This window comes from Dermacentor andersoni, chromosome 3, assembly GCF_023375885.2.
Source record: "Dermacentor andersoni chromosome 3, qqDerAnde1_hic_scaffold, whole genome shotgun sequence".
NCBI classification, from domain to species: domain Eukaryota; kingdom Metazoa; phylum Arthropoda; class Arachnida; order Ixodida; family Ixodidae; genus Dermacentor; species Dermacentor andersoni.
This window is the reverse complement of record NC_092816.1, coordinates 21,999,787-22,024,869: the sequence shown is the minus strand read 5'-3', so window position 1 is coordinate 22,024,869 and position 25,083 is coordinate 21,999,787. Positions and strand designations below refer to the sequence as shown.

Genomic DNA, 25,083 nt, shown 5'->3' with positions numbered 1-25,083 from the left:
CCTAGGCAGTCACTGGTCAAATTAAAGAAAAAAAAAAAGAAATGAGGAAGAAAATAAAGACGGAGCAGGCACACAAACAAACAAAAGGAAGGAAAAATAACAAGCACAACACAACCACGGTGGGTGTAACAAAATTTGTTCAGAAAAAAAAATAGCGTGTGCCTTCGTGTGGTCAGGCACACGCTACATAATAATACAAGGGCAAGTATAATGTCGCATTGAGTAATACTTGTTGGGGGGCTAGTTGGTGCGTGTTTCCAGAAGAAGGTTGTAGCGCCGAAAAACACAACACACAGCAAGCAAGCGCCTGTCCCGTCTCGCTTGCTGTGTGTTGTGTTTTTCGGCGCTGCAACCCTCTTCTGGAAAAATAATGTCGCAATTCGTTTTGATTTGTTCTATACCTTTCTTATCCAAATAATGACTGGCCGATCCTGGTTATAACATGGCAGGAGCACCGTTCATACTAACCATGAAGTGTGAAAAGAAAGAAAAATGGCATAGAAGCTTCATGTACTACTGAGGAAGCATGAAAATGAAAGAAACGAACATAATCTTTGCGCTATCTCGGTCAAGGTCTTATCTATGAAAGCAAGGCTTCTTTGTAACAAACAAGCTTTAAAAGTGCATAAATCGACCACCTGGGGTTCCTTAAAGGGAAGCTGAAACGATTTTGACAATTTTGTACAAATTTACTGAGTCGTTAGAGTAGGTCCTTTTGATTGACACATCTAAATGCTCCGCGTCTAAATCGCATCTAAATTAACGCATCTAAGTGCTCCACATAAAGCGTGTAATTTATTATAAGGTTTTAAATATGTACATCGCTGCCGATCGCAGCACACTGCTCAGCGGAATTTTGACGTAAATCACCCAATTGACATCAGTAGGGCGAGCTATCCGATTGACTGCCCAGGGTGCGTGAAGGATAATTTTTCCACCTTTATGGTGAACAAACGATGTTTGTAATAGTTAGAATGTTGGTTAATTTGTTTCTATAAAAAGAAAGTAACAGAAAGAGAATACGCAATAACAATTTCTCACTACACTTAAGCACTTCCGGCACACAGCAAGCGTCATCTGCTTGTGTTACAACGTGTTCCGTCTTGATGAGAGCTCTGCGGTCAGTGTCAGTCTGTCTTTTCGTGAGCACCATGAATCGCCTTTGTTGCATTGTGGGCTCCAATCATAGCGACTGGCAATATGTCAAGCTGCGACATCATGTCCCTCTGCAAGGCAGCAGACGAGCAGGGTGGCTGCAGTGCATCTGACTGTCACTATCCGATCGGTGCCAGAATTTGCGCGTTTGCGGCCGTCCCTTTACATCGGAGGATTACTACCACAATAGTGTTTCGCGAGTCTGGTATTCAGGTAAACACAAGCGAGGGGACAGGGCCTGGCCATTTGATCTTGCCGTTTCACGAGATGAGCGGAAGCACAAACGTGAATGATCTGCACAGTGCAGCCACCTGGTGGCACAGAGCTCAATTAAACAGTAGCAGTAACGAAGTGTATTCGTCTTTGCTGCTAGTGTAAATTTTTCGTAGGAGTATAATCATTAACATGCTGTTTTTGTAAATGTTTAAAATTTTTTACACTTGGTTAGAGCAATATTAGCTCTTTGTTTGGCTGGTTAAGCTCTGCGCAAACAGGTGGATGGACTGTGCAGACCAACCAGGCCACTCACGTACACGTCTACGCTAAAGTTCCTTCATCAGCTTGAGTTTATGCCTCCATCCATCCGTCGAAAGGCCCAGCCCGCCTATGGTTTCCGGAATACCAGACATGTTCGGAGCTGCGACAGAATGCTCACAACGCATGCTGCTTCAATAGCTCTCGCTTGGGGTCGACTGCCAATCAGCTGTCGGACATGTTGGAGAGGCTTCATGCGCTCGCTTCTAGAGAACCGGAAGTAGACGACATGGCGTGCCATCATGACGCAGAGCCAGTGAAGGCGGAGCTTAGCCTCGATCAATCGGTGAACGAGTTGAGGAGAAAATGCGTGGCTATGGAGGAGGATAACTTGTAATCGTCCGTAGCTCTCTTAAGACACTTCACACAAATTGTTGTGCAAATGATTAACTTTAGCTGTACGCTACATGTCTGCAAAATTTGTCCAAACCGTTTCAGGGGCCCTTTAACGTGTGCCCAAAGCACGGTACACAAGCATTTTTTAATTCTGCCACCATTAGGTTGGAGCTGTCAAGGCTGGAAATAAAACCTGTGACCTCATACTCAGCAGCAGAATGTCGTTGCAATTCAGCCATTGTGGCATGCGCAAGTGTTCGAGTCAATGTAACACTAAGCCGTGATAGTTGCCATTGCAAGCAACCACGGCCACATTTACTAGAAGTGTCAGAGCATTGCTGAAGTACCAACCGTCCCGGTCATTGGCTGGACATTCTTTTCTCAGACTCAGCCAATCATTGTGTTCATTAGCGGACCTCATGAGCAGCCACTACAAAGCAAATGTTCCCTTAAAAATGGACTACACTGTATGTTCCTTCAGACCACGCGAGGAAGACATATAGAACAGACCACACAAAAGAGCAAAAGAATGCACAGCGCACCGTAACAATGTCCAAAAACAAGTTATTTCATGCCATTGTGTTCACGATGACATCAGAACATTTTAACTTCCGGTTATGAATGTTAAATTAAGATGCATAAATTTGAGGATTCCGTATTTCATCGCACCTGTTTGTCTAATGTGCTGGTCAACTCTAACTTCACACAGCTTAACTGGTGCGTCAGTCTGCGTTTCTTTGGAGGCCCTGATTATTGGACAGGTCTCCACTCCAATGGTGACAGGATGTCTGCAGCAAATTCCTGATGAAGAGGAGGAAGAACCAGAGTCCCGCTGTTGCCGCCGCTGCCGCCGCCCCTGCTCCTTTTCAGTCTTCTTCAGCTTTTCTTTCAGGTAGGCCACTTCATGCTATGCAATGGAAAAACAGGACAATCTTGAAAGTGGCCCAACACAAACTTAGGTACAATGGTAGTCCAGAGAGCCACAGAAAATTTGATAAATTGCTGGTTCTCTATGGTCATGCAATGAGTACCCCACTTTATAACCTCAAGCAGACCACAAGAAAACAACATGTCATTATAGCAATAATCAGCACAAGGTATAATAAAACATTGTTAACTCGAAGCCGCAAGAACAGGAAAAAATTTCTAAGTAACTGAAATCACAAAAATAGAAGCGTACTAACCATGCATAGACCACGCTTGGAGCCTTCTCAACATGGCACCAGTAATATTCTCAGTTGATCACTTTTGCGTGACTCGGCATTGAACACATAAGTGTCTATGAGCAAGAGCATTAGTGGTACTTTACCACGACAGCACCACATAATTTCTCGATTACACCGATGAACTGTGCTGGTTCTGAACGTTCTGAATCATGCATCACTTCCAGTGAGCAGTAACGGTAGCACTTTCTTATCATTATTACTTTTCTTATTTCAGTTTAAGTATGAAGAATTTGGCAGTTTCGCACAAAGGGCGAAGCGTTGACCATTATAGCTAGGTTCAACATTGCACTCGAACTTCTTGTAGGGTGTTGCGATATGTGGGTGTAACATGTTGCCACAAAGCAGCATGCAAGGCAACTCCTGCTGGGCAGAAGGAACATGCCCCTGGCAGCCACCAGGTGCCTCACAATGCTGGCGTGATGATTGCAGGCTGTAGTGCTGCAGGTGTCGTGCCTTGATGGTGCACAAGATCAGGCCAACGAGAATCTGTTGTCGCCCAGTTGAAGCACCCAGTGAAATATTAGTGTTAGCTTGACGTTATACTGTTCATATTGATTTCTTTTAGAATTCTCTGATCTAAAAGCACTATCACTTGCATTAAAAGCACACCAAGAAAGCTTTTAAATCAGTGCATCCCTAAAGGAAATCAAAATGAACCAACTAGCCCCTTTATGCTCTGTTTACTGCTCAAACAAGCGCTGTTACGTTTCGCCTACAACGCGCGGTAATGCCGGCGCGGATGCAACGGACGCCGGGGCTTTGTTCAAAACGGCGGACATTTTGGCCTGTTCGACGCCGCCGCAACGCCTACCCGCCAAGCGTGTCCCGGCGTGTTTCAGTGCCACGTGTCTTCGTGTGTGCGTGTGTGTGTGTGTGCCCTCGCTTGTCAAAGCGCGGCAGCCGGGGAGCGGAGTTCCCCGAATGAGGAGCCTGGACGTCTCTCGGCTCAACTGTTCACGCCGTCGTGTGGGTGAAGGTTGGCGATGCGTCACTACACTCGGTTCAGCCGGTCTCTCGGCCCGACAGTTCGCGCCGTCGTGGGCTCCTGCTGCGCCGTCCCGTGACCTTCATCCCGTGACCTTCCCTCCTTCCCTTTTGGACCGCGACGCCGGGAGTATAAGAGCAGCTGCCCCCGGACGCCAAGAGAGAGGCTCCGATTTGTACTGTTGAGTTACGTGCTCTCCCGTCTCTCCACTCCGGTCGACCTAACCGGCCGCTCTTTTGCTATGCTAGAATAAACAAGTTGTTCTGTTACCAGTCTTCTCATGCTTTGCCGGGACCTTCGGATGCTTCCAGTGCCCCAGGCCGCCAGGCCAACGCTACCCTTGGGGCTTGCGACCCATTGGCAATAACGGGCGTCAGCACCGAGACCCCAACAACTCGGGCCAGCGGTGCGATTACAACATCTGGTTGCCAGCGGTGAGATCGCGACAACGGAGGCCAGCAGCGAAGAGATGCGGTTGACTGTATGCTGAGCAGCACAACGACCATCCGGGAGCAGCGCAACGAGCCCTGTGTGATGACTGGTTGCCTGCAGCGGAACGACTGCGCTGAAGTCTTGGCTGCGAGGTTTGGTGAGTGCGGGACTTTCTTCTTCTGAGTTTTGCCAGGCTTTTGTTAGTGTTAGAAACAGAGCTGGTAATTGTGGTTGTCGTTGCTACCGGGTTAGTTTGCGGCAAGACAATAGTAGGCAGTAGAGAAAGCAGCATTCAGAGCAGCCATGGATTTGAAGTCGTTGCGCAAACCGAAATTGCTGGAGCTTGCGAGAGAGTTGGGTCTGGATGTCTCAGACAAACTCAGAAAACCAGAACTGCTAAGGGCTATTCTTGAGTTAGAAGCTGAGGATGACGAGCTGTCGGAATGCCTTGAGACCATTGAGGAGAGGGAGACGGCAAAAAGACAGGAGCGCGAACTTAAAGAGCAAAAAGAGAAACAGGAGCGCGAACTTAAAGAACAAAAAGAGAAAGAAAAAGAAGAGCGCGACCGTCAACACGCTTTGGAAATGAAGCGCCTCGAGTTAGAGATGGAACGCGCTCGTAATGGAAGTCAGGCACACGGTGCAGGAGAACGAGTATTGTTTAAAATGACTGACCTGATGCGGCCGTTTAAGCTTGGAGAGGACATTGGTTTGTTCCTGGTTAACTTTGAGCGAACGTGCGAGAAGCAGGGGTTCTCTCGGGAAACGTGGCCACAGCGCTTGCTCACTTTGCTACCCGGCGAGGCGGCCGACGTAGTCGCTCGCTTGGAGAGAGAGGAGGCAGAGGATTTCGACAAAGTGAAATCGAGTCTGCTTAAAAAAGTACCGGCTGTCAGCGGAGGCGTTCCGTCGGAAGTTTCGGGAAAATGAGAAAGGCAGAAGTGAGTCGTATACAGAGTTTGCCTACAGGCTAATGTCAAACATGCAGGAGTGGCTCAAAGAAGAGAAAGCGTTTGGTGACCACGAGAAAGTTCTGCAGTGTTTCGGGCTAGAACAGTTTTATAGTCGGTTACCTGAGAACGTGCGGTACTGGGTCTTGGATAGGCCAGACGTTAGTACGGTGGCTAGAGCCGCTGAGTTAGCCGAGGAGTTTGTGACGCGTCGGGCTCGTGGAGCTAAGGACGGTCAAAAGGGTGAATTTGGCTCCAAGTTTGAGAGGCCAAAGTTCACGCCCATGAGAGCAAAGGGGGACACACGTAGTGCGGATGCGAGTGAAAGCAGTCCGACCGAACGTAAGGAGACGGCGGCAACCGAAGCCGAACGCAGAAAGCGGTTCGAGATGAGGCAAGCGCGCGTTTGTTATACGTGCCAGAAGCCGGGTCACTTTTCGGCGCAGTGTCCAGAAACAAAAACACAAGTCGTGTTTTTGTCTATATGCAGCACTGACGAGAACATGAAGCTTCTCGAGCCTTACATGCGAGACCTCCTCGTGAACGGGAAAGAGTGCCGAGTGCTTCGCGATTCCGCAGCTACAATGGATGTAGTTCACCCCTCTTACGTAGAACCCGATATGTTCACGGGCGAGTGCGCATGGATCAAGCAAGCAGTGGAAGCTCATAGCGTGTGTCTGCCGGTAGCAAAAGTGCTTATTGAAGGACCTTTCGGAGCACTTGAGACGGAGGCCGCAGTGTCATCTATGCTGCCCCCCCAGTACCCGTACCTATTTTCGAACAGGTCCGATCACCTCCTGCGCGCGAGAAGGGGCTTTTGTTTGGTGAGGCTAGCGTTCAGGCCTTAACCAGATCGAAGGTTCGGGAGCTCGCTGCAAAGGCGGTAGTTGCAGGACCGACGTTGTTGAACGATGAAAAAGGGTCAGAGGCGCAGCAAGCTGGTATTCGGAGCACGCCCGAACGGGATAAAATTGAGCCTGTAGCGTTAAAGGCGCCAGATACTAGAGAGGAAATTCCCGATGCGGGAAATTTAGAAGAGCTTCCGGTCGAGCTTCCGGGACTAGGCTCAGTGACGAACAGGAAAGACACCGATCAAGTCATTAGTGACTTAATAAGTAAAGCATCGCTGTCGCCTGAGCAGAAAACCGAACTACACCAGCTCTTACAAGAGTTTCAAGGTCTGTTCTCTGAGAGGCCTGGTAGGACTTCTGTCCTTACTCATGACATAGAACTTACCTCCCCAGAGCCAGTACGATCCAAGGCGTACCGGGTGTCACCCCGCCAGAGCGATATTATGGAGGCTGAGGTAAAGAAAATGCTACAGCTCGGTGTTATTGAAGCGGGTGAGAGTGATTATACCTCCCCTTTGATTTTAGTTGAGGTACCGGGCAAGGAACCTCGTCCTTGCGTCGACTACCGCAGGCTTAATTCCATCACTAAGGATCAAATTTATCCGATCCCTAACATCGAGGAGCGCCTTGAGAGAGTAAGTAGCGCTCAGTTTATTTCCACCCTAGATCTTGTCAGGGGTTATTGGCAGGTTCCACTTACAGAAGAGGCTAGTAGGTATGCGGCGTTCATTTCACCAATGGGGACATTCCGTCCTAAAGTTTTGAGTTTTGGTTTGAAGAACGCGCCATACTGCTTTTCAAGCCTCATGGATAAAGTGTTGCGGGGACAGCAAGAATTCGCTTTACCGTATCTAGACGACGTAGCGATATTCTCCGCATCCTGGCCTGAACATATGGCGCACTTGCGGGCAGTGCTAACCCGCCTGCGCGATGCGGGCTTGACAGTCAAGGCTCCCAAGTGCCAGTTAGCACAGGCCGAGGTTGTCTACCTCGGACACGTGATTGGTCGGGGTCGTCGCCGCCCCTCTGAAATAAAGGTGGCCGCTGTGCGAGACTTCCCGCGACCGCGCACGAAGACCGATATTCGGTCGTTCTTAGGTGTCGCCGGCTACTATCAGAGGTACATCCCCAGGTACTCTGATATCGCGGCTCCCTTGACGGATGCTCTAAGAAAGACAGAGCCTCAAACAGTCGTCTGGGATGAGACGAAGGAAAGAGCTTTTAGCGCCCTAAAGAGCGCCCTAACAAGCCAGCCTGTGCTACGATCGCCCGACTACACAAAAGGGTTCGTTGTTCAGTGTGATGCTAGTGAGCGAGGCATGGGCGTTGTACTGTGCCAATGGGAAAATGGAGAAGCAGAACACCCCGTCCTGTATGCTAGTCGTAAGCTGACGAGTCGTGAGCAGGCGTATAGCGCCACCGAGAAAGAGTGTGCGTGTATCGTGTGGGCCGTTCAGAAATTGTCATGTTACCTAGCTGGCTCGAGGTTTATCATTGAGACGGATCACTGCCCTCTCCAATGGCTGCAGACCATCTCTCCCAAAAATGGCCGCCTCCTGCGCTGGAGCCTCGCTTTGCAACAATATTCCTTTGAGGTGCGTTACAAAAAGGGGAGTCTCAACGGTAACGCCGATGGCTTAAGTCGAAGCCCCTAACGTGGGAATCAGCCTCAAAATTGCTTGTTACTGATGTTTTTCTTCCTGAGGCAGGATTTTTAACCTATTGCTTTTGTGTAGTGTTTCAAAGTGCTGATGTGCTTTCTAGTGCAATTTTTTCGATTTGTGGACGCGTTCTGAGTGCTGCTAAACTACTGTAAGGAACTAGGCAGCAGTAAAAAAAAAAAAGGGGAAAGAGCCTGGCAGGGCTTAGTGAGGGTTGTGCCGTGCTTGCTGACTGAGCGGTTGACTTTTGGCGTGGTTCTAACGCTTGCCGGAAACGAGAACAAAAATGTCAACTCTCCCGAAGTCACTTTGCAGTGTCCTGTGTGCACCTGAACGTGAGAACGAGGCCTTCTCTGTGCGCTGCGCTCAAGAAACGCCCAAGGACGCCCAACTTCGGTTATGAGCATCATCGAGCGACATCCCTCCGGACAGCGGATGCAGTCCCCTGACCTTCGGGATCTCCTTCCCCCGGCGGGGCGGTCTGTTACGTTTCGCCTACAACGCGCGGTAATGCCGGCGCGGATGCAACGGACGCCGGGGCTTTGTTCAAAACGGCGGACATTTTGGCCTGTTCGACGCCGCCGCAACGCCTACCCGCCAAGCGTGTCCCGGCGTGTTTCAGTGCCACGTGTACGTCTTCGTGTGTGCGTGTGTGTGTGTGTGCCCTCGCTTGTCAAAGCGCGGCAGCCGGGGAGCGGAGTTCCCCGAATGAGGAGCCTGGACGTCTCTCGGCTCAACTGTTCACGCCGTCGTGTGGGTGAAGGTTGGCGATGCGTCACTACACTCGGTTCAGCCGGTCTCTCGGCCCGACAGTTCGCGCCGTCGTGGGCTCCTGCTGCGCCGTCCCGTGACCTTCATCCCGTGACCTTCCCTCCTTCCCTTTTGGACCGCGACGCCGGGAGTATAAGAGCAGCTGCCCCCGGACGCCAAGAGAGAGGCTCCGATTTGTACTGTTGAGTTACGTGCTCTCCCGTCTCTCCACTCCGGTCGACCTGACCGGCCGCTCTTTTGCTATGCTAGAATAAACAAGTTGTTCTGTTACCAGTCTTCTCATGCTTTGCCGGGACCTTCGGATGCTTCCAGTGCCCCAGGCCGCCAGGCCAACGCTACCCTTGGGGCTTGCGACCCATTGGCAATAACGGGCGTCAGCACCGAGACCCCAACAACTCGGGCCAGCGGTGCGATTCCAACAGCGCATACACACCACAGCGCAGCAGGAACACTAGTGTGCTTATAGTGTATGTGTTCACACAATGCTCATGCCAGCAGTGGAAGGCAGAACGCTGTCCACTGAGGCAATACAGCATTGATTATGCCGTCACTTAGTTTCATTGTTTTTGCAGCCAAACGCGCTCAGCAGCTCTAGAAACCCTCTAACACACTGCACGCCTACCTCACAAGCACTGTCAATACTGAATGCATGACAACCCTAATTGCAATGGCACAAATGAGTCTCAAGTGTTTCAGTATTACTATCACAATCAAACATCTATTTCTTTAAGTTTTAATGCGTTAGCATTCTCAGGGTGTCTAGCAAGTTTCTAGGCTTTCCCTGAGTGCCTTTGCAAGATTACCTGAGCGACACAGAACTTTGTTTTATGTCAAGACGGGCTGGCACCATGTCACCCGATGCTGTCATTCTCTAGTAAGCATGTTAAAAATTGAAAAAACACGACTTAAATCCAGCTTAAATACTAAGGAGTAGTATTCATTTTATTAAAAATAGAAAACTGAAGGGATGGGTTATTAAAATGCACAACGAATAAAATATCTTCGAAGAAATGGTGAAGCCCACTGCAAATTGAGTTGAACATTTCAAATACGAATAAAACGAGATGCATACAGAAGCAAATATTTTCGAAAATGAGTTATTTCTATCAACTGGTAGCAAACTCATTGATATTAGCCCAGAGATTTGTCACAAGTGAGATTATCTCAGCAGCTGGAAAGTCAACCTCAACTGTCCTGACATACTTTCAGCCAGGGCACAATGCCTCAGCGCTGTGTTTCACTGCTTTAAAGAGTTTATTTTCATTTACGTGAAGGTCACCTGCATCTCGGCGCCAGTCAACACTGTTTTTTGAGCTCAAGCTCCTTCAAAGAAGATGTGGCACGGTTCCTTTCCAGTTCATTCCTCAAAGCGACAGCCGTTTCTGTTATCATCCTCGTTCCACCGCGCGGTCACCCCAAGGACCATTTGAAGCATCCTTTCGGTCAATTGTACAGTCAACGTCCAATTTTTTGGACTCCTTAGGTGCCGCGAAAACGTCCGAAAAATCGGGCAGTCCGAAAAAATGAATGCATGTCTTTTACTGCTCTTAAGAGCTCAAATTGCCACAGGCACGTCCTAAAGAGCTATGAAGGCCTGCCAGTACACTTATTAGGCATATCAGTGCTCGTACTGTGACAGGAGACAGTGGATGCACACATGTATAATTAGGGAATACCAGGGAATACGTACTGTGTCCCATGACAATTGCCCCTTGACATGCTTGTTAAGCTTCACCACAATACTTCACTTATGACGTAGCAGTTCTGCGGAAACCCGCAAGGTGGAGAGAAGTAATTAATAAAGGGAAAATCAGACATCCATCCGTTCGTAGCAATTGCTACAAAGGAAACCCATACGGGTTCCTCGAAAGAAAAGCCTCACAGTTGAAGAAAAATTCGTCCTGGTCCGGGACTCGAACCCGGGACCACAGCCTTTCCGGGGCAGCCGCTCTACTATCTGAGCTAACCAGGTGGCTAGCAGATGGCAGGGTGAAGTCGAATTTGTCGACAACACGAAGCAAAGGCAAGCGTTTGACGTAGCAGTTCTGTGGAAACCCGCAAGGTGGAGAGAAGTAATTAATAAAGGGAAAATCAGTCATCCACCCGTTCGTAGCAATTGCTACAAAGGAAACCCATACGGGTTCCTTGAAAGAAAAGCCTCACAGTTGAAGAAAAATTCGTCCTGGTCCGGGACTCGAACCCGGGACCACAGCCTTTCCGGGGCAGCCGCTCTACTATCTGAGCTAACCAGGTGGCTAGCAGATGGCAGGGTGAAGTCGAATTTGTCGACAACACGAAGCAAAGGCAAGCGTTTGACGTAGCAGTTCTGCGGAAACCCACAAGGTGGAGAGAAGTAATTAATAAAGGGAAAATCAGACATCCACCCATTCGTAGCAATTGCTACAAAGGAAACCCATACGGGTTCCTTGAAAGAAACACCTCACAGTTGAAGAAAAATTCGACCTGGTCCGGGACTCGAACCTGGGACCACAGCCTTTCCGGGGCAGCCACTCTACCATCTGAGCTAACCAGGTGGCTAGCAGATGGCAGGGCGAAGTCGAATTTGTCGACAACACGAAGCAAAGGCAAGCGTTTGACGTAGCAGTCCTGCAGAAAGCCGCAAGGTGGAGAGAAGTAATTAATAAAGGAAAAATCAGACATCCACCCGTTCGTAGCATTTGCTACAAAGGTACAATTCCTACAACTGCTACAATCTCTTGATATATATTTCTTTGATATATATTTCTATGTACCCTTAGATTTACCTAGAAGTGCATTGGTCATCTGTATCTCTTCACACGATACAGTCAATAAACCTGGTTCATTACAGTATAATATTGTTTTCTTTGATCATTGTCCCTGATCGATATTCCACCAACAAGAAGAGTGCGTAAAATGACACAATATCAATAAAATTTTCTTTCGTAGCTTCATGTTGCAGATAGGCAACTTCTGTGGTGAAAATTATGTTTTACTTTTAGAAAACAGTGTTAAAAATAGCAGTTCACCTGGCTAAAGCTACAATTGGTACTGGCCGACAAGAGTCCAGGTGCACCAAAGCAGTAAAAAATTTCACTGCACAGACTTTCTGCAAGAAAAAGTGGTCGTCCTCCAGAGTCCGCGCAACGAACGCGCGGTCGCTAGCAGATGACCCCCTTAACAAGGACAGCAAATTTGAAGACATCAAGTTGTATAACTCATGCCTCAAATATGTATACGTAGCGAAAAGATGTCAATATAAATTTGCAGTTGAAATAAAGCACTATTAGAAGAGCGTACGTGCGCAATCAGTCTCAGCGCCCGCAGCAAAATTATGTTGAATATGCCGCAAAGAGCGTCTCCACTCCAATCCAGTTCACTCACAGCACCTTCACAAAATTTTTCCACACGCGGCACCTCAGCGGGAAAGCGCCGTTCGTCCCACTCGACCATTGTCTAGTACACTCTAAACACACGCAGACGACGCTCACTGTGTGCCAGAAGCGCTGAAGTGTAGGGAGAAATTGTTCTTTCGCCTCCTCTTTCTGTTACTTTCTTTCTATAGAAACAAATTAACTAACACTCCAACTATTACGAACAACATTTGTTCACCATAAAGTTGGAAAAGTTATCGATGATGCGCCCTGGGCAGCCAATCGCATAGCTCACCCTACTAGCGTCCTTAGGGAAATTTACGTCAAATGCTTAGAGGCAGCTGAAAATTCAGCCGAGCGGTGTGCTTCAATCGGTAGCGATGTACACTTTTAAAACCTTATAATAAATAACATGCTTTACGCAGAGCACTTAGATGCGTCAATTGTTGGTCAGAAGGACTCACTTTAATGACTCAGTACATTTGTACAAAATCGTCAAAATCGTTTCGGGGTCCCTCTAAATTTATCCGATGCTGAGCAAAATCGAACCCGTCACGAGGGTTCCTCAAGGATGGCAACTTGACACATTATCAGGCTGTGCCACAAATACACTGGGTATGTGTGGCTCTTCAATGACCGTCTCACCAACGTGGGGCACTGAGGATTGTGCCACTGAGTGTATGGCTAACGAGGGAACAATTCTAAGCATTTAAAGGCACTGGCATGCCATGCTTCTCATCTCAGAAGCCACGTGCGCGCTTCATGGCAACGCCACTAGATGGTGCAGCGTGAACAGAAAGAAGTGCAAGAGAGGAGCCCATCTGCCGCATGACACATTTCTCAGCGTTCGCACACACCAGCACGCGATGCATTTTGGAGGCCACGCCCAGGGTTCGCAACGGTGGCGCTAGATGGCACCATGTTCTTAGAGAAGCACGAAAGTGGAGTCCTGCTACAGTACACACCTTCTCATAGCTTGTACTGATGGTGCAGTGTCACAATATTGATTCAATGCTAATGCATTACCTTCGACAGTAGTAATCATGAGATGGCTTCTGCTACTTATTTAGAGTGCAGCTCTTAAGTGGCCTCCTGCAGCGAGCGTCAGCATCGCACCTCGTAATCGAGCGAATGAGCACAGCGAACGTTGAAAGCAAACACAGAGCGTAGCGAGAAATGAAAGAGGGTGATAGCGAAAAGAGCGTGAGGGGGGAAAGCGGAGCAGGATGTTGCAGTGGAACCATGCAGCGGAAAGCGGAGGAGGAGGGTATGGCGAAAGCGTGAGAAAGAAAGCTTAGTTCCGCGCAATACAGGCTCTGTGGCAACAAGATGGCGCCATAGTAGTGTGCGTCGTCTGTATGGAAACAAAGCACTGCATGAGCGGAGGTCTGTCTGCTGCGGCGGCTGTGAATCGCGCCCAAGTGCCACCCACAAGCTGGCTCTTGCGACCTCCCGATTAGCAAGGCAGTCATGTCACACTTCTCTCTGTCTGGAACGTGCCGCACAAGACAGATTGTTTGTACCAGCCAACATATCGCGAAATGAAAACACCTATAGAGCTTCGCTCAAACGTTGCATTAGGGAGTATCATAATCATCGGTGAATTTTTTATTGTGGATTCACTTGTACTCCAAAGTTTTGCATGAAGTCTTCTCTAGAACTAAACCATCTGAAAGTAGGCTTTTTACAGAGTCCAAAATTTCATTGCAGTGGGACTATAGGAGTTATAATCTTAAATCAGCAAGATAATCATGAAAAACTGCATGCCAAGACACTAAACTGTGAAACTTTAATGTACCAAAATAGAAGCTATCCCATATGAACATAAATTCATGTGCATAAGTAAGCAGTTATAAGTGCACCATACCTTTTGCTTTAAAATGCATTCGCTGTATTTTATAGCTGTTTTCGCTTTCTTTCACATGTATGAATGTGCAAAGAACGTTCAGGCTTGCTAGTGGTGCTGCCCTTGAAGTAAGTGGGATAACAGAACAGCACTGTCCCTCATTGCATGGTAGTGCGAAAAAGTGCTTTTGTATGTACATAGGTAAGTTTGTGAGCAAGTGTGCCACATTCTGTGGTCTTCCTGTGGCATGCAAAACGCAACTCGTTCTGTTGTAAAACAATGCCAGTGCTGTCAAACGAGCACTACTGGCATTTATTACTGTTTGTTACCTGTGGATGTAACAACCCATGTGAAAGGATTTTTTCACTTTTGAAGCCTTTACTTGTCTTGGCTCAAGAGTTAACTAAGAAATTATCAGAGCAGTTCAACAGAAAATGTCAAAAACGTGCATATACAGTCGAATCTCGTTAATTCGAGCAAGCTTAATTCGAACTTCTGGTTTATTCGAACTGACAGTGTGGTCCTGTCAAAGTTATGTGTATTCCAATGGGCAAGAATGCTCGGTAATTCGAACGTGCAAGCATTTCTGACGGTTAATTCGAGAATCCTGCGCTCTGCCAATGCTCTCAGCAGCAAGCCAAATCACGCAGTGGTGCCTTCGACCAGCACCGCTCTGACCCCACCATAGCGGAAAAGCTGAGGAGAGACCCCTCAACGCCGCACATGAGGTTCCGTATAAAGTCCAAGGGCAATAACACTGTTGCCGCGCGCCCTATGCTGTGTGTGCAAGTGAAAGCCTGCGAGCAGAACGGACGATCATGGCTCAATCTGGCCTGCACTAAAGAGGTAGAGCAAGGAGGAAGTGCGCGCCGTCTTCCGTCATGCGCGATGCACCCAACATTGCGAGGCACCGGGCGATGGGGGGTAGAGAGGGGGCAGCATTCTACTCTGGCTGAAACTGTGCATGTGGCATCTGCGTACAGTTGCCCAGCTGCATCTTGAGAGCAATCTGCCTTGGGAGCAGAGCCTAGGTACGTCGGCAGCTCGTAGTTTTGGGCGTGCTGTGTATTCTTGGCGCTCACTTTTCATTGAAACGATAGACAGCACAAATGTCACTTCGCTCACTGCTGCTGCGGCGTTTCCTCACGCCAGTGTTATGACAGCGAGCTTCCGCAGTCATCGAGTGAGATGTGTTCATGTTTGCTTGTGCGCGTGTGACACCATGCTTGATAATTTAGTTAGCATGCCTATGTTTACAAGTTAATACAGCCGATAAAACTACTAGGGTATCCTTGCTTCGCATAGCTGTCCACTAATTTGCTATCGCAATCATTGCTTCGCCTTTCGAACAAAACTGAGACTTTGTTTTACAATGACGAGTCTAAACCGAGATGTCCCAATGGAAAGGTTGCCGGAGACAACGCGCTACATTCGATTCTGTACAACAAGATGGACCCTTAATACAAGGATGTGAAGGCGACACCCCGCACCTCATTCTCCTTATCTTTTGCATGCGGCGACGCTACAACAGAAGGGAGCGCACAAACATGATTATGATCAGTGGCAATGACTTCGTCATCTTCATAAGACATGACGCATTAAGAACGCAGGACGAAGAACATAAAAAAAGCGTCAATCTGTCAGCAGACGAAGGAAAAAGCATGCGAATATGCAGAGGAAAGCAGCGGCGGAGGCCCAGTCCTGTCTCGGCAATTCCGTTGTGGCAGTCTTAGGTGGCAGTAGTGTCCCTGTATGCGGGAACACGTACAGGAACACTAGGTGGCAGAGGTAATTAGCGCCATTCATCAAGCTGGCAAAAAAACAAATCTGCTTCCCTACCATCCCTCCTCGGCACTGAGCTCCCCTCACCCTGCCTCTCAACTCCCTTGTAACTCCCTCATCTTGAATGGTCTCCGCAAGCACCCACCTCCGCGCTGGCCTGGCACCAGCTTAGCCTACTCCCTGATGTTTCGTTTTCTGCCGTTATCGGGAAGCGAGCATTGGCCGACGCAGGCTGTATTGTGGTCCGCGCTCGCTGTGTGCTTGTGTGCCGCAATATTTGACGACTCGCACTGCTTGTGCATCGGGCTATGGTGCATCGGGCTATGGTGCACGAGTAATTCAAGAACAAGTCCTCCTTTCAATTCGAACTTCTTTTAATTTAAAGAAATTTTCGGGTCTCTTTGAGTTAGAATTATCGAGGTTCGACTGTATTATCGTGGAAGTAATCAAACAATTCAGGACGCAAGAACCACAAGAAGATCGCCTTGATAAACAAAATGCTAATTGCTTATTTCAGTACTAAGTTGTTGTTTTCTTTTCCCGATTGTGGCGAGTGTATTGTTTATTTTTGCATCAGTACTAAGTTTGTGTAGTGCAAAATAAACAGGGCATGAAGGCACACAAAACGACTTAGACAGGTGCTGACTTCCACCTACTTTATTATGAAAAACATCGAACCAACTTAAATACATGCAGACATGTTATCGGCAAAGAATAAGTAACAAAAGTGACCATTCAGAAACTGCATTTCTTTATCTGCAATGTTGATACTAGGGGCACTCATGCAGATATCCCCGGCTTTCTAATGTGTGCTGCTTCTAATATCACTCTGTTTTTGTTCTTGCATGTTTTGTGTTGAATGCTTTGTGTGCATTGTTTTATGTTTCTTCAAGTCCTGTTTATATTGTGCTGTACAAATTTAGCACTGAAAGGAATGTACGAACAAGCCCACGAACGAATTCTTTTGGCGCAAATTGCTTATGGCTGGTGCCACACCTGTCTTCAGCTTCTCTCTCAGGCTGGCATACAATTGCTATCGTGCTCACTTATCACCGTTTTCATTACAGGGCTACATAAGCACAATCACGACTGAAAAAAAAAATTATTTAAAAAGTTTCTGCAACATTCTCCACACTACCGCTACAAGATCGGGTACTCCAAACACTAAGCTTTCAGTTGCATTAAAGGAGAAACATAACAATTGGTTGTTCGTTCCTTTAAACATGCCTTTCCAATTTAATGGATGAGAAGAAAGGAAACCGAGGGGCCCGATTTTTATTACTCATATCATAAGAAGCCGACAATTAAAGACACCAAAGACAGCATAGCGTAACTTGTACTTAGTAGCTGAACTAAAGAAATGATAAATTAATGGAAATGAAAGTGAATGAAAAAAACAACTAGCTGCAGATGGGATACGAACCCACGTCTTCGCATTACGCGTGAGGTGCTCTTACCACTCAAGCTACCGCGGCACCGTTTTCCCATCCACTTTCCGAGGTATGTAACCCTGGGTGTGTTAGCCAGCGCCACCACTCGCAAACCTTGGCAGCAGATGTGGAACGTCCTTTCCACCGCATCATGTATATGTGAACATCATGTGTATGGCATATGGCATATGGCATCATGTGTATATGTGAACTTTTTTAGTTGAAGGCCAATAAACTCATTTGAATGCGGCAGCATTGACGCCTTCAGGTAGCATCTGAGGGTACTTTTTTAAGTGAAGGCAACTGGTCAATAAACCCACAAGATGGGGCTACTAAGGCACCATCTTGTAGCCATAGCCGCCACACTACGCTTTTCTTCTCACGCTTTCACCATACCCTCCTCCTGCGCTTTCTGCCTCATGGTTCCGCTACATGTTCCTCCTTGCGTCTTTCATCCTCTGCTGCGCTCCACATTTGCTCTTTCATCCTTCACTGTGCTAATTCGCTCAGTTACACCAATGCTCACCGCATGAACAGGCCCCTAACAGCTGCACTCTAAAATCGAGCCCCTCGATTTACATAGCGAAAGTCTCGAATCCGGCAGCACTGACGCCTTTAGGTAGCATGTGCGCACTTATTGACCCGTTACCTTCACCCCAAAATCACCCATCACCTATACGTGATGCCTGCAGCAGAAAGGATGTTCCACATCTGCAGCCAAGGCTTGCAAGTGGTGGCGCTGGCTAACACTCCCACCGTTAGTTCTAGTAGATAAACAAATACCCCAGAAAGTGGATGGAAAAACAGCACCACGGTAGCTCAATTGACAATAGCACTGCATGCGTTATGCAAAGACATGGGATAGTATCCCACCTGCAGCCAGTTGTTTTTTCACCCACTTTCATCTACATTAATTTATTCTTTACTTCAATTAATAAGTGCAAGTAATTTTCCCTATGCTGTCCTTGCTGTCTTCATTTATTGGCTGCTTGCGATATGACTTTCCAATTTAGGAGCTCAGAATTGGTATGTTGCAAAATCGTGACAACTGGCCAGAGGAGGGCGATACTCTATGCACGCTTGTAATGAGATGCCCACCTCGAGGTCTTCTACTCGAAGGATGAGCAGCTCGCCCTTGTTCTGGGCCAGGGTGCGCTCTCGTTCTTGTTCACCCAGCACATAGTTTAGACGGGTGCGCTCCACATCCACCAAGCCTAAAACAAGAAGTGTTTCCAATATAAGAAAATAGTACTATGGCGACTTCAAATGCAGGGGTCAGCCAAGCTGCACTCTCTCCACATAAAGAAAGACATTCTTAGTTTTGCACCAAGATGAAAAAAAAAAAATTATGAGGTTTTACGTGCCAAAACCACTTTCTGATTATGAGGCACGCCGTAGTGGAGGACTCCGGAAATTTCGGCCACCTGGGGTTCTTTAACGTGCACCTAAATCTAAGTACACGGGTGTTTTCGCATTTCGCCCCCATCGAAATGCAGCCGCCGTGGCCGGGATTCGATCCCGCGACCTCGTGCTCAGCAGCCCAACACCATAGCCACTGAGCAACCACGGCGGGTGCACCAAGATGAGAGGTTAACATGTAACATTAAAATGCAGAACAGGGAGGAGAATGTTCTGATATTTTAGTACATTTTTCTATATGACTAAACAATTTTGGACTTCTTTGGTGGCAAAGATTCTTGTTTAGCAGATTTCTTAGTGGAATATATATGTAGTTTTCCGGATCTCTGGAGGATTCACAGATATTCACAAGATAGCCATTGAGACACTGTGGCAAATTTTGTGCGTAAATTGTCAAGCATAGCTAGGTGCATGGGTAACATAAACACAGGTAGGCAAACAAATTTTTCAAGTAGTTGTCTTTGTTCTCCATTTTGTCTGTGTTCTCCTTGGCCAAGCTCAAACTGATACATGGCGCAAGCACTATCCACTGGAATATCACCCCACAATTGGGGTGACCCAAGTAATGGTATACCACCAGCAATACGGTACGTATTTACTTTTGTAAGGTCCCTCCTCTTGTAAGGCTTGCATCTCCACTTTGGAGTGTGAAAATTTGGGGAAAAAAAATTTAACAAATCATCATGCACATACCATGTATACTCGCTTAATTGACACACTTGCATAATAAACGCACCCCCAACTTTGCTCTTGAAAATTTTGATTTTTGTTTTCCTCCACATAATAATCGCACCCCAACTTTGGTACTTTGTAGTTCCACGATAAAACAGCCATGCTGTAGTTTTTAGTAGAGGTTAGAATCGTTTACTCTCACACGTGTTTAGAGCAAGCACACCTAATCTTGATGCCCGTTGCTGTGTTGGAAATAACATTGCCACATGAGAAATGCCAAGACCACGTAAACAAAATTCTACAGCAAACTCATATAGGCTACACAACCATGCTAGCACTAAACATGCCGTTTGGCCACACCGGCATGGGCAGTGCATTTGATGACGGAGAAACTGACAGCAAACCATGATGAGAGAACACTGGTGGCAAGCATACTGTAAGAACAGGCTGGGCATTATCACGATCGCCAGGAACCTGATGGAAAGCGAGACCACAACAACTCAATTTGTTCTTGCCACCTGCTCACTGCCAAGTGTCAGTGCAAATGCACCTTGCTGACTCGAGAGAGCAAAAAACGCACGCTGCTCTCTGCAAGAATACATTTACTCTGGCATAATAGGTGCACGATGCGTGGTGCCTGGGAGAGTCCAAGTGAAGAACGAGCAGCTGGTGCTTGATCGGCATAGTGGGTGCAGTCGGGTGTAGTTTCAAATTTGCATGAGTGTCTGTGTGTTGCTCGCTTTTCTGCCTGTTCTTGGTTTCGCAGTGTTCGATGGGCTGTTATTCAAGTTATATGCCTGCTAGGGGACAGAGATTTTATCTGCTCACAAAACAGAAATGCTGATCAGACACCAATAAATTTTGACATGCAAATGAGCAGGACGGTCGGGGAAAGAGACACACGCAGTGTGCTTGTCAAAACAAGAGGCGTTGAAAAGTAGCGCTTCAGCATGATGCTTGCACTAACGGCATACAGCCAGAAGTGGCTGCGAGGATAAGCTGTTGCAGAACCACAATGTAGATGAAGTGGCCTGACAGATTTGGCGATTCCGATGCAGAGTGAAGTGCAATCAACAAAAACACTGTTACAGTCTGAAAATAGTACACACGTATTTTTACTGCAAGGGTAAGTTTTCTGATGCATTTTTCAAATCATTACAGTCTTACTTTTCAATTTTGGTGTTTAAAAATGTTCCCATAAAATTTCATAATAAAGTGCTAGCTTAAAGCAGTTGGTACACGCCTGAAAAAATAAAATGAGTAACAGCACGAAAAACGGGATGTGCAGGCTGAGACGGACATTATTTCGTCTGTCTCAGTCTGCACATCCCTTTCTTTGCACTGTTACTCGTTTTTCCATAAAATTTACCCCGCATAATAAACGCATCTCCCAACTTTGCTTCGGCCTTTCGTGAAAAAACGTGCGTTTATTACACAAGTAGTATATACGGTACCTATGTGCTGTTTAATTTCCATGACCTGCTACTAGATGACACAAGGTAATGTCCAGTCAACAATGGAATCATCACTATCGTCACTGTATCCCGCCAGTTCACATGACATAGATGTTTCAATGCTACCAGCTGTAACTTCGCAAAATGTTTAGCTGCATCATGCTTTCAGGCGCATTCCACTGGTGATGATGGGGAAGCACATAACTGTGGCGCTTGAACTGTAGCATTCGAGCTCCAGGTGATTCCATATATATATATATACGTAGAACAACATTGTAAATGTGTTGCTACACAGAAGTTTGAAGTGAGCAAAAGACATGTGCATTGCTAGTGGGCTCAGAAAGAATTCTCCACTACCAACCAAACCCAGAAGGCATTCAGAGGGAAACATTGCAACTTCCGAACAGTTGCGGACCAATTTGTGCTTTATATAACAAGCACCAAGACGAATACGCAGTGCTGACTGAAATTATTTATACAGAAGCTCTGGCAATCGTTTGTCCCATGGGTATTCTGTCTGTGGAGCTCAAAGCAGTAGGGGATGAATTGAGTGCAGTTCAATGGGACAGTGTGAAGGCATAAGGCTGCCTCGTGTAAGGTCTGCATCCTGTAAAATATCTGAGGGAAAAAAATAGTGTGAGCCTTAAACAAGTAAGTACACTACTGAGAGAAATCAAAGAAAATGCAAAAATTCAAGAAGTCATACGTGCAACTTCAAGTAATCAGGACTACCAGAAAATTTAGCAATAAGAAACTATGGTTCTTGCATCTCTTGGTGATATATATCCTATTAGCAGAATTTTCAAGTTCTTTCTGAGCTTAGCATGGTACCACACAAACACAAAGCCTCATCAAGAAACAACCATGTATTATTGCGATGTTCCTGTGGTTCAATATAGAGAAAATAACTATTTGTAATTTAATCACACAACAACATTTGTACTCACTGTCAAGAACCCGCTGTATTCTCCAGACTCGCAGCAATATGACAAGGGCACCAGCCTGCCTTCCTTTGTCTGGTGAGACCCGGGAGGCCACATTCAGGCTAAATGCGACAACCACCACAACTGCATCCAGCACCTGTGCGCAGGACATCAAAGCATAACACCGACAACGTGGAAAACAAAGTCTGCATACAACACTTGATATGGTCACAGAGAATGCACAAACTATGGCACAAACTATGGCATAATACATGCATGGTGCTCTATGGTCCTATGTACATAGGATAGCTTTGTACTCCTCACTATCATGAAGTAGGCGTTGCACAATTTCAGACGAAGTTGTCTTTCAACAATGCCTAGTCATACAAACCTGCTTCCTCATTCAGGCTGCCACAACCTTGAATACCTGTGTGCTTGAAGGAGCCATTGAAGAGAATGCTACCATTGCTGACATGTACTTATGTTTTCATGCAATTCACCTTTGCTTTCTGCCACTTGTATTTGTAACAATATTTAGTTCTAATATGTCTTACAAACAAAACAATCAGTCATAATTATACTTTATCACAGATAACATAGTTTCAATATCATTTTATCATACTTAATACTTTTCACTTCACTTTGCATGTTTACTGTGACCACACAAACATAGAAAAGCAGCTAGCCAACAACAGCTGCTGCTTAAATAGCACATACACTGCTTACTTGTGCTATCTAGAGGCACTTTCAACACACACAACCACAAAAGCATTTAGAAGAGATTGCAAAGAAGAGAAAATAACTTCATAAGCCAGGCTGATTGCTTACAGGGGTATGAGTCACTGCATCTTCGCTTGCTTATGGCGGTATGAGCCATTGCTGATGGTGCTATTTTTTGTACCACTCGACTAGCCGCCGCATTTTTCAGGCATGAGCCATTGCAATGAGCCACTTAAGGCTTTTGCCTTAATAAGTTCTTGTTATAAAGACTAAGCACTTTGTTGCATTGCAGCATATCCCTTGTCTTCACTGATTCACCAGGAGGTTACACTGGATGCAAACTTAACGGTTACCTGCAACACCTTCTGAGCACTGTTGAGCACTGCAAGTAAATTTGTTAAGTGGCTTTACAATACTCTCACGAGTGTCACGGCCAAATATTACCATTATGAATGCAGCTAGGATAGCACAATATAGCTTGGCAGGCCATTTCCTTCAAAGTTTCCAAAACCACCTTCACTTCATTTAGTTACTATGACTAAAGAGTGAACATGATGGCTACTACACAGGTTTCTTTAGATGTCACAACTAAGCAGTGCCTTCAGCAGAAGTTAAATCAAAAGAATTCAATAAATATAGAGGTAGTGGCTCCACCTGGTGGCAAACAAATACCGCTCCAACACTATGCCCTACAAGATCAGGCAGTGTGGCAGAGCATTAATTGCTCCACATAATTTCAAGGGCGTATCGACACAATACCTTGGTGCAATTATAGGTGAAGAGCGGCGGGCATTGTTCTGCATGAGCACTGTTGTGCAGCTTTAAACACTTCACAAACAATGAAAAGAAAATGAAGAGCACGAGAGCATGGCCAGCATTTGATTGCCAATACATACCTCTATTCATACAAGACACAATCAAAAACTTTTAGTTGGAAAGGATTTGTGAGAAAATAGTTTTAAATACAAGACACATTCTACATTTCCGACAGAAAATTGTTGCTAAGCCCTTCTGTGAACTAAACTATATTTAAGATGAAATGGAAGTTGCATAGATAAAGGCCATGGTACCAGCAGGGTGGTGAAATGTAATTGTTCAAGCTCAATTAGTTAGCTGCGCAACTATAGATGCAATGCACACTACATTGCGCATTATATTATAGTTAATAAAGGGAAAATGGGACATCCACCCAGATGTAGGCATTGCTACAAAGAAAACCCATATGGGTTTCTTGTAAGAGAGGCCTCGCAGTTCAAGAAAATTCATCCTAGTCCAAGACAGTGGTGTGTGCATGCAGATGTGTGAGCGTGCAGGAAGAAAAGAGTTGCAATGGAAGGCAATGATCAGCCCTACAGTGATAAAATAAAGTACATAAGCGTAGAAATTGTTTCACTGTGCCTGATAAAAAACATGAAGAAAAGCAATTTTTTTACCATCCCACTCAAAACAGCCAGTATCTAGCTATGTGCGATAAAAGGTACTCACCTCGGGTCCTTGCATAAAAAACCTAGCTCTTCCAGCAACTGCCCTCAACAACACCTGCCAAGAAAAAAATAGAAGAGTGGCCTTCAATATAACAGCCGAATCTACCAACAAAATGTAGTTCTGCAAATCTGAAAACCAAGTTCCTCAGCTGCAGCAACACAAAAATATTTTTGTTGAGACAAGAAAACACAAAAGCAGTAAGGGGAAACAGCAGCTGTTTCATCAGATGTACTGTCCTCCAATTGAACCAAGCCTTTTAAAAAAAAGGGGGGGGGGGAGAGAAAACATTTTGTAAAGATGCATTAACAGTGTTCTTAGGACTGCTCTAGTTGAAGAAAGTGCTCTTGAACTATGGCTGAGCATACAATTGACATCTGTAACGTCTGTACATATATTAAAAAAACAATACTGGAGGAGTTACCAAGCCCTTTTGCAATACCTCTCACGGTGTCAAAGAATCCATTTGGAACAGTTTTAACACATCAATATTTTTGTACCTTTTTCAGTATCACAAGTCAAAAAGTGTAGAAGGATGGCTTGCCCTGCAATTACAGTAAGTTCAAAGAGACATATCAATTTTTTTCCTAGTTCCTTGTTGTATATAGCACTGGAGCTCTCCCAGATTTTCCCCGTTTGCTGAACTTCATGCTACTGGCCATTTTTGCTTCCTCAACATCAGGTGGAGCCACACATTTCACAGTTGTGGATTTTGCATTTTAATTATATAATCAGCAAGGCTAATCGCATGCTAGGTTTTCTGCATTGGAACTTCTCACGTGCCACTGCTGCCGTAAAGCTCTAACTTTATATGACCTTGGCCAGACCCAAACTTGAGTAAGCATGCTCACTTTAGGATCCTGGCCAGTTCACACTAACAAACCTTTTAAAGTACATCCAGAATCGCAGCACCCAGTTTATTCTAACTATAGTCGCTATTCTAGTGTTTCCTCAGTGAAGCTAACCTTTGACCTACCAGACCTTGCTATATGCTGAAAGCATTCGAGACTATGCCTCTTCCATAGAATATTTTACTATGATCGGATACTTGGGGAACAATTGCTCCATTGGCCATCGTACATGTCATGTCACACTGGTCAC

At 46.2% G+C, this 25,083-nt stretch overlaps 1 protein-coding gene across 3 annotated transcripts in view; it reads right to left on the bottom strand.

Annotated features, from left to right (window-relative positions):
- The window catches only part of LOC126519086 (uncharacterized), a 61,466-nt gene that overhangs the window by 22,222 nt on the left and 14,161 nt on the right, over window positions 1–25,083 (bottom strand). For all 3 annotated transcript variants that reach the window (XR_008610145.2, XM_055065433.2, XM_055065424.2), the window contains exons 5-8: window positions 23,986–24,039; window positions 21,805–21,937; window positions 18,411–18,526; window positions 2,695–2,932 (exon numbers count right to left, since the gene is read on the bottom strand). Coding sequence is in view for 2 of the 3 variants with exons in the window: in XM_055065433.2 (XP_054921408.2) it covers window positions 2,695–2,932; window positions 18,411–18,526; window positions 21,805–21,937; window positions 23,986–24,039 (541 nt within the window). In the remaining variant the exon portion in view is untranslated. The remainder of the gene's footprint in view (window positions 1–2,694; window positions 2,933–18,410; window positions 18,527–21,804; window positions 21,938–23,985; window positions 24,040–25,083) is intronic.